Source organism: Zonotrichia albicollis, chromosome 37, assembly GCF_047830755.1.
Source record: "Zonotrichia albicollis isolate bZonAlb1 chromosome 37, bZonAlb1.hap1, whole genome shotgun sequence".
In the NCBI taxonomy this organism is placed as follows: domain Eukaryota; kingdom Metazoa; phylum Chordata; class Aves; order Passeriformes; family Passerellidae; genus Zonotrichia; species Zonotrichia albicollis.
Window position 1 is genome coordinate 1,552,728 of NC_133855.1, and position 12,306 is coordinate 1,565,033.

Below are 12,306 nucleotides of genomic sequence, written 5' to 3' on the forward strand. Positions count from 1 at the left end.
ACACAGACTGTTGTTCTATTTCTCCTTGCTTTTCTACTTTTTAAATAATTTTTCTGCTGACCTATCTCATGGCTACTGCTTAGCTCTAATCACAGTTCTGCTGTCTCTGAGGCCTGCCTTTTGCAGCTTCCCCAAAACCCTCTGATTTTGTGGATTCCCACACTGAATACAAGTTCAGCTATTTTAAATCAAATGCTCACTGATGTAGATAGTATTAGACAAGGCACACTGCAAAATAGAGCTGCTATCGACTTTTTGCTGTTAGCCCATGGGCACAGGTGTGAGAATTTTGAAGGAATGTGTTTTATGAACCTCCTCTCTTCCATTCACAGGAAACTCAAACAACTAGAAGACAACATGAAGAAATTAACTGTGAATGATTTGGGCTTGGATGAATGGTTTGAGGGATGGGGAATAACTGGATGATTGAAAGATACCTTAAAGGGAGCTTTGTTATTACTAGTAGTCATTATTATATTGCTTTGTATTATTCCATGCATAGTGAAATTGGTGACCCACTTGGTAGAAAATACAGTGAAAAGGGTTTGGCTGGTGCAAGAAGAAGAAGAAGAGGGAATTGTAGCAATGTATCTGAACAACTTGGGCCACACTGTGCATGAGCCATGTTGCTTGTAGTTGTTCTTATCAGAGCCCTCTAGAAATCACCAAGGTTACTAAGACATAAACTGTGCTTAATGAAGAAAGAAAAGACTGAGAAACAGAATACCAAGACCGCAAGAACTCGATAACCGAGGGCTGTGAACCATCTGAACTGTAACCAATCACATACTCTGAGAAGTGAGTGGAGAACACAAGGACAAGAGAGAGGCTCCAATGAAGAAGAGTGTGATCAGTGCATGCAGTAGGGTTAGAATGTATAAATAAGTGCATAATGCAAACAATTAATGGCTTCTGCTTAATCATACTGGTTAGTCGTATGGGAGACCTGTTTTCCCACAATGGGTGCCTGGGAAGGAGGGAGAATTCTTTTCCATAAAAAGGAAAGCACTGAGGCAGGAGCAGGAGACAAGTGACCCTTGCAGGCCTGGGGCCTCATTGCCTCCTTGTCCCTGCTCAGCAGCCTGGCAGGGGCCGCCCCATGCTCCTGCCCTTGCCATTGCACATCCCCACATGCCAGTGCCCATCCCGGCAAGAGCCCTGAGCAAGGAGGGAGGGACAGCATCTGCCTGGCCAGGGGCTGGGGCTCAGGCCTTGGCCCTTTGCATTCCTCAAACACATCCAGCTTTTTTCAGCACCAGAGACACCTTTGGCTTGTTTGTCCCCAGCTGTCATCACTGCCTCCAGTGTTCTGCTCTAACTGGAACCTGGGGACACTTTCTCAGAGAGACTTATTAAACTTTTAGAAACTTTGGAGTTTCAATTTAATTTTGTGTTCTTGAGAAGTTTTTTGAACACTCTCTCAGAGACTGAGTCTGATGTAAACAACACCAAATCCCCAAGAGGCTCATTAAAGTCCTTGTGCTGTGTCTGTGCTGCTGAGCTTTAAAGGAACAGCTCTTCCCAGGACCAGCTCCTCCCCCAGCCCAGCAGGGCTGAGGGCTCTGCCTGCAGGCACTGAGGGGACAGGAGCCAGGCAGAGACAGGCTGAAGGCAATCAGGATTGGGAAGACATTGAGCTGAGACTTCACTTGGGGAAAGATCTTCACAGCCCTGTGCATGGTGAGTGTGTGGGTGCAGGGCAATGTCCGCTGTGCTCCTGGAGGGATCTCCTGAAGCCAGCACACCCCACAGCCTGGGGGATGTGTCAGGAGGACTCTCCCAGTTTCTCTCTGGCACAGGAGGAGGAGGATGTGCTGCAGAGCGGGGCTGCCCTGGGCACTGTCAGAGGGACAGGGCAGGACGGCTCCTGCTGCCAGGGGCGGCTGCAGGGGCTGAAGCTGGGGCTGCAGCCAGGGCTGCCCAGGGATGTCCTTCAGAGCAGCTCCTGCGCCCTCAGGGCTCTTAGCCAGCCCAGGGCATGTGCCACCTGCCAGGGGCAGCTCTCAGCCTGCCTGGCAGCTCCCCATGGACGCTGCAGGGAAGAAGTTGGAGGTGGAAGGAGCCACCCCCATCAGGGCAGATTCCTCCTGCTCTGGAGATGGTGCTGCATGGCCAGGGCCACTCCCAGCTTTCTCCCAAAGGGAAGGGAAAGGGGCTGTCAGATTTGGCTGTGTCACTGTCCTGCACTGTCACCCTGGGCATCAGCAGATGGGCCTCAACTCTCCCTCAGAAAGGGCCTCCTCAGCCTCCTCTCCCTACAGACAGCAGCAGCAGCACCTTGGCTTGCAGCATCTCTGTTTGTCTGGCCTGCCCTTAAGGTTTTGCTGCCAGGGAGATGCCCCTGGGCAGGTCCCTCTGCTGGGAGGGGTCTGCAGGGCAGAGCTGAGCCCCCAGGGCTGGGCTGGGCTCGGGCAGCACTGGCAGGGACAGGGCTTGGATAGAGAGAAACAGCTCCCAGTAGGCACTACTCCAGGATGCAGAGAGCCAGACAAACCCTTGGTATCCCTCCCTGTCCAGCTCCAGAAGAAAAGAGAAAAATTTAGAGATGTTGACGTAGAAACTGGAACCTTCAAATGTGCACTTTATTTTCAAGGATGTTTGAAGTGCAATCATGCTGAACTAGAGGGAGGTATACTGATCAAAGGGCACCTGTGTGACACCAGCAGGTCGGACTGCACTGGGGCACCGGGAACCCTGTTTTCCCTCTGGGCTCCAATGTGTTCAGGATGAGAGTAATGCTGAAGATCAGGCGATAACTCAGAAGCACAAACCCAAACTTAGAAAAAAAAAAACCCCAAAACTAAGTGAAATTTCCCCAAAGAAAGAAAAGTAATTTTTAGTGAATGTGCAACAAAATACAAAAGGATTGACTCAAGAAAATTCGTCCCGACTTGTCAATGTCTTGTTTCAACTGTCCACCATGGCCAGAGTGAAGGAATGTCCAACAGCAGCTCCATCAGGCACTTCCTCCTGATGGCATTGGCAGACACGCGACAGCTGCAGCTCCTGCACTTCTGCCTCTTGCTGGGCATCTCCCTGGCTGCCCTCCTGGCCAACGGCCTCATCATCAGCGCCGTAGCCTGCAGCCACCACCTGCACACACCCATGTTCTTCTTCCTGCTCAACCTGGCCCTCAGCGACCTGGGCTGCATCTGCACCACTGTCCCCAAAGCCATGCACAATTCCCTCTGGGACACCAGCACCATCTCCTACAAAGGATGTGCTGCTCAGCTCCTTTTCTTTATGTTCTTCATCTCAGCAGAGCTTTCCCTTCTCACTGTGATGTGCTACGACCGCTATGTCTCCATCTGCAAACCCCTGCACTACGGGACCCTCCTGGGCAGCAGAGCTTGTGCCCACATGGCAGCAGCTGCCTGGGCCAGTGCCTTTCTCAATGCTCTGCTGCACACAGCCAATACATTTTCCCTGCCCCTGTGCCATGGCAATGCCCTGGGCCAGTTCTTCTGTGAAATCCCACACATCCTCAAGCTCTCCTGCTCACACTCTTACTTCAAGGAAGTTGGGCTTCTTGCTTTTAGTGCCGGTTTAGGTTTTGGTTGTTTTGTGTTCATTGTTTCCTCCTATGTGCAGATCTTCAGGGCTGTGCTGAGGATTCCCTCTGAGCAGGGACGGCACAAAGCCTTTTCCACCTGCCTCCCTCACCTGGCTGTGGTCTCCCTGTTTCTCAGCACTGGCACATTTGCCTACCTGAAGCCCTCCTCCATCTCTTCCCCATCCCTGGATCTGGCCCTGTCAGTTCTGTACTCGGTGGTGCCTCCAGCCCTGAACCCCCTCATCTACAGCCTCAGGAACCAGGAGCTCAAGGCTGCAGTGTGGAGACTGATGACTGGATGGTTTCACAAGCATTAAACTAGTTGCCAAATTCTGCAAATGACTTGTAATAAAAGTGATGTTTGATACTATGTGGGTTTGGTGGTCGATTTCTTTCTGTCTTTCTTTTTTTATTATTATTTACAGCAAAGGAAGGTCATTTTTGGTGCCATTTCTCATTTTTTTTCTCTCAACATTTACTGTGGCCTCAGACTGTGTCAACGAAGAGCTGTTGTCTCAGTGGCTTTAGACAGAAAAAAGGCTCTCCCAGGAGAGTTTTCACCACAGATCCCCCTTTTGTTGCCTTCTCTGGAGCTGCAGCAGCAATGCCTGTGTTCAGAGCTGGGGCAGATCAGTGCTGGCATAGCAGCTGTGCCCAGCAGCAGCAGCAGCACTTGGTGTTGCCAGTGCTGCTGCCGTGGCCCTGCCCCGCTGCCCTGGTGGCCCTGGTGTTGCTGCAGGGCCTGAGTGCTCTCGGGGCGGGGCACAGCCCTGGGGGTGGCAGTGCCGGGGCTGCAGCAGGGACAGGCCATGGGCACTGCTGGGGCAGCGCTGACGCCACAGCCCAGGGCCTGGGGGCTCCAGGCTCCTTGCTCAGGCTCTCTCAAGAACACGCCCAGGCCAAGGCTCAGCACAGAAAAGCCCCGTGAGCAGCCCCAGGCTGGCCGTGGGCAGGCTGGGGGCAAACAGCATGGCTGGGGCTCTGCAAGGGCCCTGGGGCAGACGGGAAGGAGCAGCAGAGCAGGGGCTGATCCATCCCCAGTGCGCTGCACAGCCCAGGGCAGCGTCCCAGAGCGTCCTCATGGAGCTGCCAACAACATCCCCCCTCTGCAGCCCTGGCCTCTCCCCCAGCTCACACAGGTGCCCCATCCTTGCAGGCACAGACACGGCAGCACTGGCTCAGCAGCCCCTGTTTGCATTGCACAGAGCAGGGGGAGCACCCCCATGCTGTTGCTGTGGGGACATGAACCTGAGGGAGCACAAATGCCATCAGCCCTTGGGGCCAGCAAGGGCTGGGGGACACCAGGGAAACCACTCAGGTTTGTGGTGGCCTCTGCAGTCAGCCAGAAAGTTTGTTCCTATGGGCTGGGAGTTTTCTGTCCCACTGCAGATGCTGTTGCCACTGCTCCAAGGATGGTTTCAGAGAGTCACAGATTCAGCAAGGTTGGAAAAGACCTGGGAGATCATGAAGTCCAACCTCTGCCCTGACATCCCCCTTGTCTCCCTGAGCCTCCTCTTCTCCAGGATAAACAACCCCAGCTCCCTCAGTCACTCCTCACAGGACTTGTGTTCCAGACCCCTCACCAGCCTTGTTGCCCTTCTCTGGACACTCTATAGCCCCTCCATGGCCTTCCTAAATTGGTGGCCCAGAGCTGGACACAGCACTCGAGGGGTGGCCTCACCAGTGCTGAGTGCAGGGCAAGAATCACTGCCCTGCTCCTGCTGGCCACACCATTCCTGATCCAGGCCAGGAGCCATTGGCCTTCTTGCCCACCTGGGCACACTGCTGGCTCATGTCCAGCCTGCTGTCCATCAGTGCCCCAGGTCCCTTTCTGCCTGGCCGCTGTCCAGCCACTCTGTCCCCAGCCTGTAGCACTGCAGGTGTTGTTGTGGCCAAAGTGCAGGACCCAGCACTTGGTCTTGTTCAGCCTCACCTTGCTGGATTTGGGCCCTGGATCCAGCCTGTCCAGGTCCCTCTGCAGAGCCCTCCTACCCTCCAGCACATCCACACTCACACCCAGCTTGGTGTCATCTGCAAATTTCCTGATGCTGGACTCAGTCCCCTCACGCAGATCATCAGTGCAGACACTGAAATCCATGCTGGCTGGCTCTGATCCCTCGGCCATCCTGTGAGTGCCCTGGGATGGCACTTAAGGTGATCTGTTCCATCACCTTGCCGGGCACCCAGGTCAGGCTGAGAGGCCTGGAGTTGCCCAGCTCCTCCTTCCAGCCCTTCTTGGGGATGGGCTCACATTGGCACCTCCAGTCCTCTGGCACCTCCCTGCTGAGCCAGCACTGATGGTAAATGATGGAGAGCAGCTTGGGGAGCTCATCCACAGCTCCCTCATCCCCCTGGGATGGATCCCATCTGCTCCCAGAGACACCTGTGAGTGTCTGAGTGGCTCAGCACGTCCCAGCTGCTTCCTCCTGGATTATAGGGGGCTGTGCATCTCCCTGTGCCCATCCACCAGCTCAGGAGAACCCTTCTCATGAGGACAACTTGACTTATTCTTGAAAACTGTGTCAAAGAAGGGGTTAAGTAGCTCAGCCTTTCCCTCATATTTGGTAACCATATCTCCCCTAATAATGAATGGAGATTGTCCTTGTCCCTCCTTTTGCCATTAATGTATTTATAGAAACATTTTTATTATCCTTCCCAGAGGTGGCCTGGTTAAACCTTAAGCGTTTACCTCTCTTCTTTCTGCATGACCTAACAACATCCTTAAACATTTCCTGAGTCACCTGCCTCTCTGTCCAAAGGTGATGCACCTTCTTTTTTGGCCCCAAGTTCCTGCAAAAGGCGCATCACATACAGAACGTCACCTGTTGGCTAAAGTACACCTCAGAGGAGGAAAATACAAGAGTCTATAAATTAAAAGAGGGAAAGCAAGCTAGGAAAGTAAATAAAGAAGAAGCGGCTGGGAAGGCTGACAAAAACTGGGACCTCCTTGACCACTTACCTCCTCCTACCCTTACAGTACCTCAAATCCTTCCTCAAGTTCCTTTTGCTGTGGACCCAATTCCTCCTCCTCTCCCAGCTGTCATTCCTTTACCACCTCCTAACCCAGTTATACCTCCAACACTCTCCCCTCAACCCTCTCCTTACTCTCTTTACCCTTCACTACCGTCCCCTTACCTCTGCCATCTCAGGCACCCCTTATTCACCAGCAAATTCCTGCTCTGCCTCCCCCAGCACAAACGAGAAGCCAAACAACATCTCAGAATCTCATGCCCAAGAGTGAAGTTTCCCAGTCAGCCTCCACAGCTGATGTTGTAACACCCGGTCCAAGGAGCCTAAAGTGGAAAAATTGTTCCCCCTCAGAGAAGTTCCCATGTGCAGGGTGGCCAGTGAGACTGGATTTGTAAACACTCCCTTGACTGTGCCCAAAGTTAGAAACTTTAAGAAAGAATTGTGAAATTTAGTGAAAGACCTAGTAGGAATAGCAAATCAAATTGATCCATTTTTAGCCCTAATATTTATACATGGAGAGAATTAACCTCCACCTTTAACATCCTGTTTTCCCCAGAAGAGACTCAATTCATAAGAACTGCAGGAATGAAAATCTGGGAGCGAGAAAACCAACCTGGGCCCCAAGTGACCAAAATATGACTTCAGTGGAGCCTGACTGGGACCCTAATCAAGAAGAGGGGAGAAGGAATATGAGAGATTACAGGTCCCTGATGACCAGAGGAATAAAAGAATCAGTCCCTAGAGGGAGTAATACCAGGTTAGTGTTTGACGGCACCCAGGAAATACACGAGGCCCCAGCACCATGGCTTAATAGGCTAAAGCAAAACTTCCAGATTTACTCTGATGTTGACACAGACAGCCCAGAAGGCCAATCTCGGGTTTCCTGTGGTCAAGGATGATCCCGAGAATCCTTTTTTCCCAGGCTGGTGTTCCCAAGAAGGAGTCTGAATTCTTGGGCTTTGGCTTCCAAGGTTGTTTATTGTTCCTTACCTATAACATTTTCTCTTTGACCTGCCAGAGGTCAGACAGAGGCACACTCCCTGCCCCCGGGCTGGTGTCTACGTTTTATCCTATGAACTATGTGTACTTTATTTATCATTATTTTCTATTACCTATCACCTATGTTAGACAGTCTACTTCTACTCTAAACCAATCCTAAAATGCCACCATCACCATGAAGGTGGAGGCTAAGAAGAAGAAGGAAGAAGAATAGGACAACACCCACATCCCTCCCTCTTGCCTCCTAGACCTCTGTATAAAAATCCCCAAAATACCATTTTACATCCTGTGACAGATTCATTATCATTCTAGTTAAAATTTTGTGACTTGTAATTCTTCATACAAGGGTGGTTATCTGCTCCGTGGCTTAAGACCAAAATCCCAGGAATCTTTGGTTCACTGCCAAGACTCCCCAGCCCCCTGCCAGGGGCACGTGTCAGCCAGGGCATCCAGAGGGGTGTCCTGGGTTCCAAGTCCAAGGCCAAGTCCTTCTCAAGGTACAATTTGTAACTAAATCCTGGCCAGATATCCCATGAAAGTTAGAAAGAATAGAGGACTGGCAGAAAAAAAGTATTAATGAACTGCTGAGAGAAGCCATAGGAGTATATACAAGAGAAGAAGAAAAGACAAAAAATAAAAGCTAAAATTATGGTAGCCATAGTCAGAGAAAGTGTGGGAGCCAACAAATACAGGCCAGTAGAACCGCTTAGAAGAGACAAAGGTTTTATTGGACCAAAAGGGGCTAGGGCTCTACCCAGTGAAAAATATTGTTATTACTGTGGAGAGAAAGGACACCTAAAGAGAAATTACAAGAAACTCCAATTAGATGAAGCCTTCGCCTGGGAGCAAGAAACTCTAGAGAACATCTTAAGAAGAGACGAGAAGTATGCGGAATAGGGGTGTCAAGGGTTCTATGCTCTGGGGAATTTAATGAATCATCTAGACGAGCCATTGGTAAATTTTGAGATTGGTCCCTAGAATGATGAATTTGACGTTTTAGTTGATACCGGAGCAGACAAGTCATGTGTGACTAAAATACCAACAGGAATCACAGTCGGTAAAAAGGTTTGCAGAGTACGAGGGGCCAAAGGAGAACCATTTGAGGCCCAGATTATAGAAGATGTAGAAATTAGAGGAGATTCAAGAGAGTGTCGAGCTCAGTTCATTTACATCCCCAAGTTAGGTTGTAATGTATTAGGAGAAGATTTACCAAATAAATTTGGAACTGGAGTAATCCCAAAAGAAGGAAAAATGGTCGTACAAATAATGGTCTTAATAAAGGGAGACATAGACAAAATCAATCCAAATGTGTGGGTGGGGGAGGGAAAAATTGGTTGTTTGAATATTCCACCAATAGAAGTAGACATGCAGAAAGACATGTCCCATATTCGGGTAAGGCAGTATCCAATTTCCCCAGAGGGAAAGAAAGGACCAGCACCAGTAATTGACCAGCTGTTAAAGGAAGGATTTTAGCACCATGCATGTCTCCACATAATACTCCCATACTAGCGGTGAGAAAAGCTGATGGAAGGTATTGATTAGCACAAGATTCAAGAGAAGTTAATAAAAGAATGGTTGTGAGGCACCCGGTAGTACAAAACCCCGTACACCCTTTTAGGCCAAGTACCTGAGGAGCATGCATGGTTCTCTGTCATCAATTTAAAGGATGCCTTCTGGGCGTGTCCTCTGGCTGAAGAGTGCTGGAACTGGTTTGCCTTTGAATGGGAGGACATTGAAAAGAAAAGAAAACAGCAACTAAGGTGGACACATCTTCCCCAGGGGTTTACAGAATCCCTGAATCTCTTTGGCAAGCTCTAGAAGAACTCCTAGAACAGTTTAAACCTGAGAATGGGGTACATATTTTACAATATGGTGATGATTTTCTTGTATCAGGGGGAGAATAAGATAAAGTTAGAAGTTCTAGCATATGGTTTCTAAATTTTTTAGGGGAAAAAGGTCTAAAAGTATGACAAAGAAACTGCAATTTGTGGAACAAGAAGCAACATATCTAGGACATATAATCGGCCAGGAGGATAAAAGGTCGAGCCCCAAGAGAATTTTGGGAATTCTGTCCATACCTGCCCCAAAGACCAAAAGAGATGTTAGAAAATTATTAGGTTTATTTGGATATTGCAGATTATGGCTTGCTCAGAATAATAAAAGTATTAAATTTCCATATGACAAATTGATAGACTCAGAGCCTGTAACCTGGACATCAAATGACAGGGAACAGATTCAGAATCTGAAAACTAAATTGTCTTCTGCCCCTGTACTAAGTCTACCAGACCTTAAAAAGATCTTTGACCTATTGGTAAACGTGGAAGAGGGGATAGCTTGTGGAGTCCTTACACAGGACTGGGGAGGATGCAGGAAGCCGGTCGCATCTCTCTCCAAGTTACCAGATCCAGCAGCCAGAGGGTGGCCAGCCTGTGTGCAAGTGACAGAGGCAACAGCCACCCCAATAGAAGACACAGAGAAACTAATGTGAAAGGGGAAGATCCAGGTTCATACCCCACACAATGTGAAAGATGTTTTAAGTCACAAGGCCCTCAGTGGCTAACCGACTCCCAAATACAAAAGTATGAAGTAATCCTAATACCAAGGGCCTCCAATTAGTCACTTCAAAATGTTTAAATCCAGCCCAGTTCCTCACGGGTGAGCTGTTTACAGACCCGGAGCATGACTGTTTAGAAATTATTGAAATGCAGACTAAAGTGAGAGAAGATGGTCCCCTCCCATATGGGAGAATTTTATTTACAGATGGATCATTATGAATGGTAGCCAGTAAACAGGTCTCAGGGTATCCAATCATAGATGGGCAGAACATGCAAGTTGAGGAAATGGGAAAGCTACCCTCAAAATGGTCTGCCCAGTGCTGTGAAATCTATACCCTGAAGAGAGGACTAAATTTACAATAAAAGATAAAGGAACAATCTGTATCACCTCCTGCTATGCATTTGGGATTGCCCATACATTCGAAAAATATGGGAAGAACAGGGGTACCTAAATTCTAAAGGCAAAAATTTAATACATGAAGAGCTAAGAAAATTAGTACTAGAGTCCCTGATGAAACCAATAGAGATAGCCAAAGTTCACATAGAAGGACATCAAAAAGGAGACATCCTTGAAATGAAGCAAAACCAATTAGCTGATCAAGTAGTGAAAGAAGTAGGTTTGCAAGAGGAAAGTCCAGTTAAAATTCTTAAGACAGAGGCAACATCTAGTAGAGAAAGAAAAGAGAAAAGACTCATCTTTGACGAGAAAGAATTAAGAGAGTTAGAAAACATGAGAGGACAGCAAAAAGAAAATGGAGAATGGTGGACCCTGGATGGACAGAAAATTTTAAATAAAGCTCCAGCCCGAAAGGTGATGACAGAGTTATATGAGTTGACCCATTGGGGAATACAAGGCTTATGTGACCACTTTCCAAGGCATCATATGTGCATGGGAGTATGTACCACAGCGAAGACAGTTACCAAGGGATGTTTAACTTGCCAACAAATTAATCAGAAAGTAATGAGAAGAGTACTGTCTGATCTGGGGGAAGAGCGTTGGCTGTTGGAGAGTTTTTGTGCAGACGTGGCTTGAAGGAAAAAAGGCCATGATCATATACAGCTGGTTAAGCAGTAAAAAGCAGCTGTAAGCAGTAAGTTCTCAGCCTTCTGATTACAAAAAAAAAAAACCAAAAACCACCGCGTCCTTGATCAAATAGTGAGAAAAACATGGTGAAAAACATGGAGTCCTTGAATGTAGTCAATAACAGTCAACAGCAGGATATTGTCGTGGGGTGACAGCCTTTATCCCAATATCATGTGTTGTGTCTAGCAGCTGTGCCTTTTCTCCCCACGCCCCCCCCCCAGCTGTCTTGCTGCGGCCGGGCGGGGAAGAGAGGAGGGAGGGTGTGAGCAGGCACTTTCGCTTTTGGCCTTTTGCTGCTTGGCTTGGCTAGCCACTTGCTTGCTTGCTTGCTTTCTGCTTTTTACGCTGTTATTTTTTTCTTTTCCTTTTCTTTTGTTCCCTTTTTCTTACCCTCCCCTAAAGATACTGGACCGGCTCCAGACCTGACCTGAGAGCTCCAGGACACCCGGAGCCTGCGAGAGAAGCTCAGCGCCCTTCACAACACAGTCTGGTCTCTTTTCTTTTCTTTTCTTGTGTTGGGGAGTGTTCTTTTGTTACTTGTACAATAAATAGATTTTGTTTTCCACTTTGCTCATCTGAGAAATTCCTTCCCGAACCCAGTGTTGGGGGAGGGGTGGTTGGAGGTTTGTTTTGTTTTGGGGGGGTCCCTTTTGGAGATTTCCCCTAATTTGTCATAAACCAGGACAATATATTTTTGTGCGTTGGCCGGGAAACGGAGGCCAAAAACAGTGGAAAAAAAACCTATAGCAGTAATATTTTGGTTTTGGTTGTTTTGTGGGCATATTGGTGATTCATAATGTCATTTGGAGTGGAAGCTTGCCGGTTTTTCTGGTCCCTAGGGGCTTTTGAAGTTTTAATACCTTTGTGGTCCTTAGGGTTATTTCCTTACCCAAAAATAGCTCTGGTGTTGTCCCTAATAAGTACCTCTTGTAAGCGGGGGGCACTAACCAGAGTAATCATTGTGCTGGCCTTATGTGTGATGAAGTGTCGGATAACAATGCTGGACTTTATTTCAGGAATGTATGGATTGTTGTCATGGCTGTGTACTCAGTTTATTTGGGGAGAAGAAGAGGAAGGGACTTTTCAGCCTTTGTCTTCCTTGTTCTCCTACAAATTGTTGACAGCTCTATTAGAAAATATTGAAT

At 48.4% G+C, this 12,306-nt stretch overlaps 1 protein-coding gene across 1 annotated transcript; it reads left to right on the forward strand.

Moving 5' to 3' along the window:
* The first annotated feature begins 2,937 nt into the window (after positions 1 to 2,937).
* LOC141726635 (olfactory receptor 14C36-like) lies at positions 2,938 to 3,870 on the forward strand. The gene has a single exon (XM_074531586.1). It carries the CDS (start codon positions 2,938 to 2,940, stop codon positions 3,868 to 3,870), a length of 933 nt encoding a protein of 310 aa, XP_074387687.1.
* Positions 3,871 to 12,306: the final 8,436 nt, after the last annotated feature.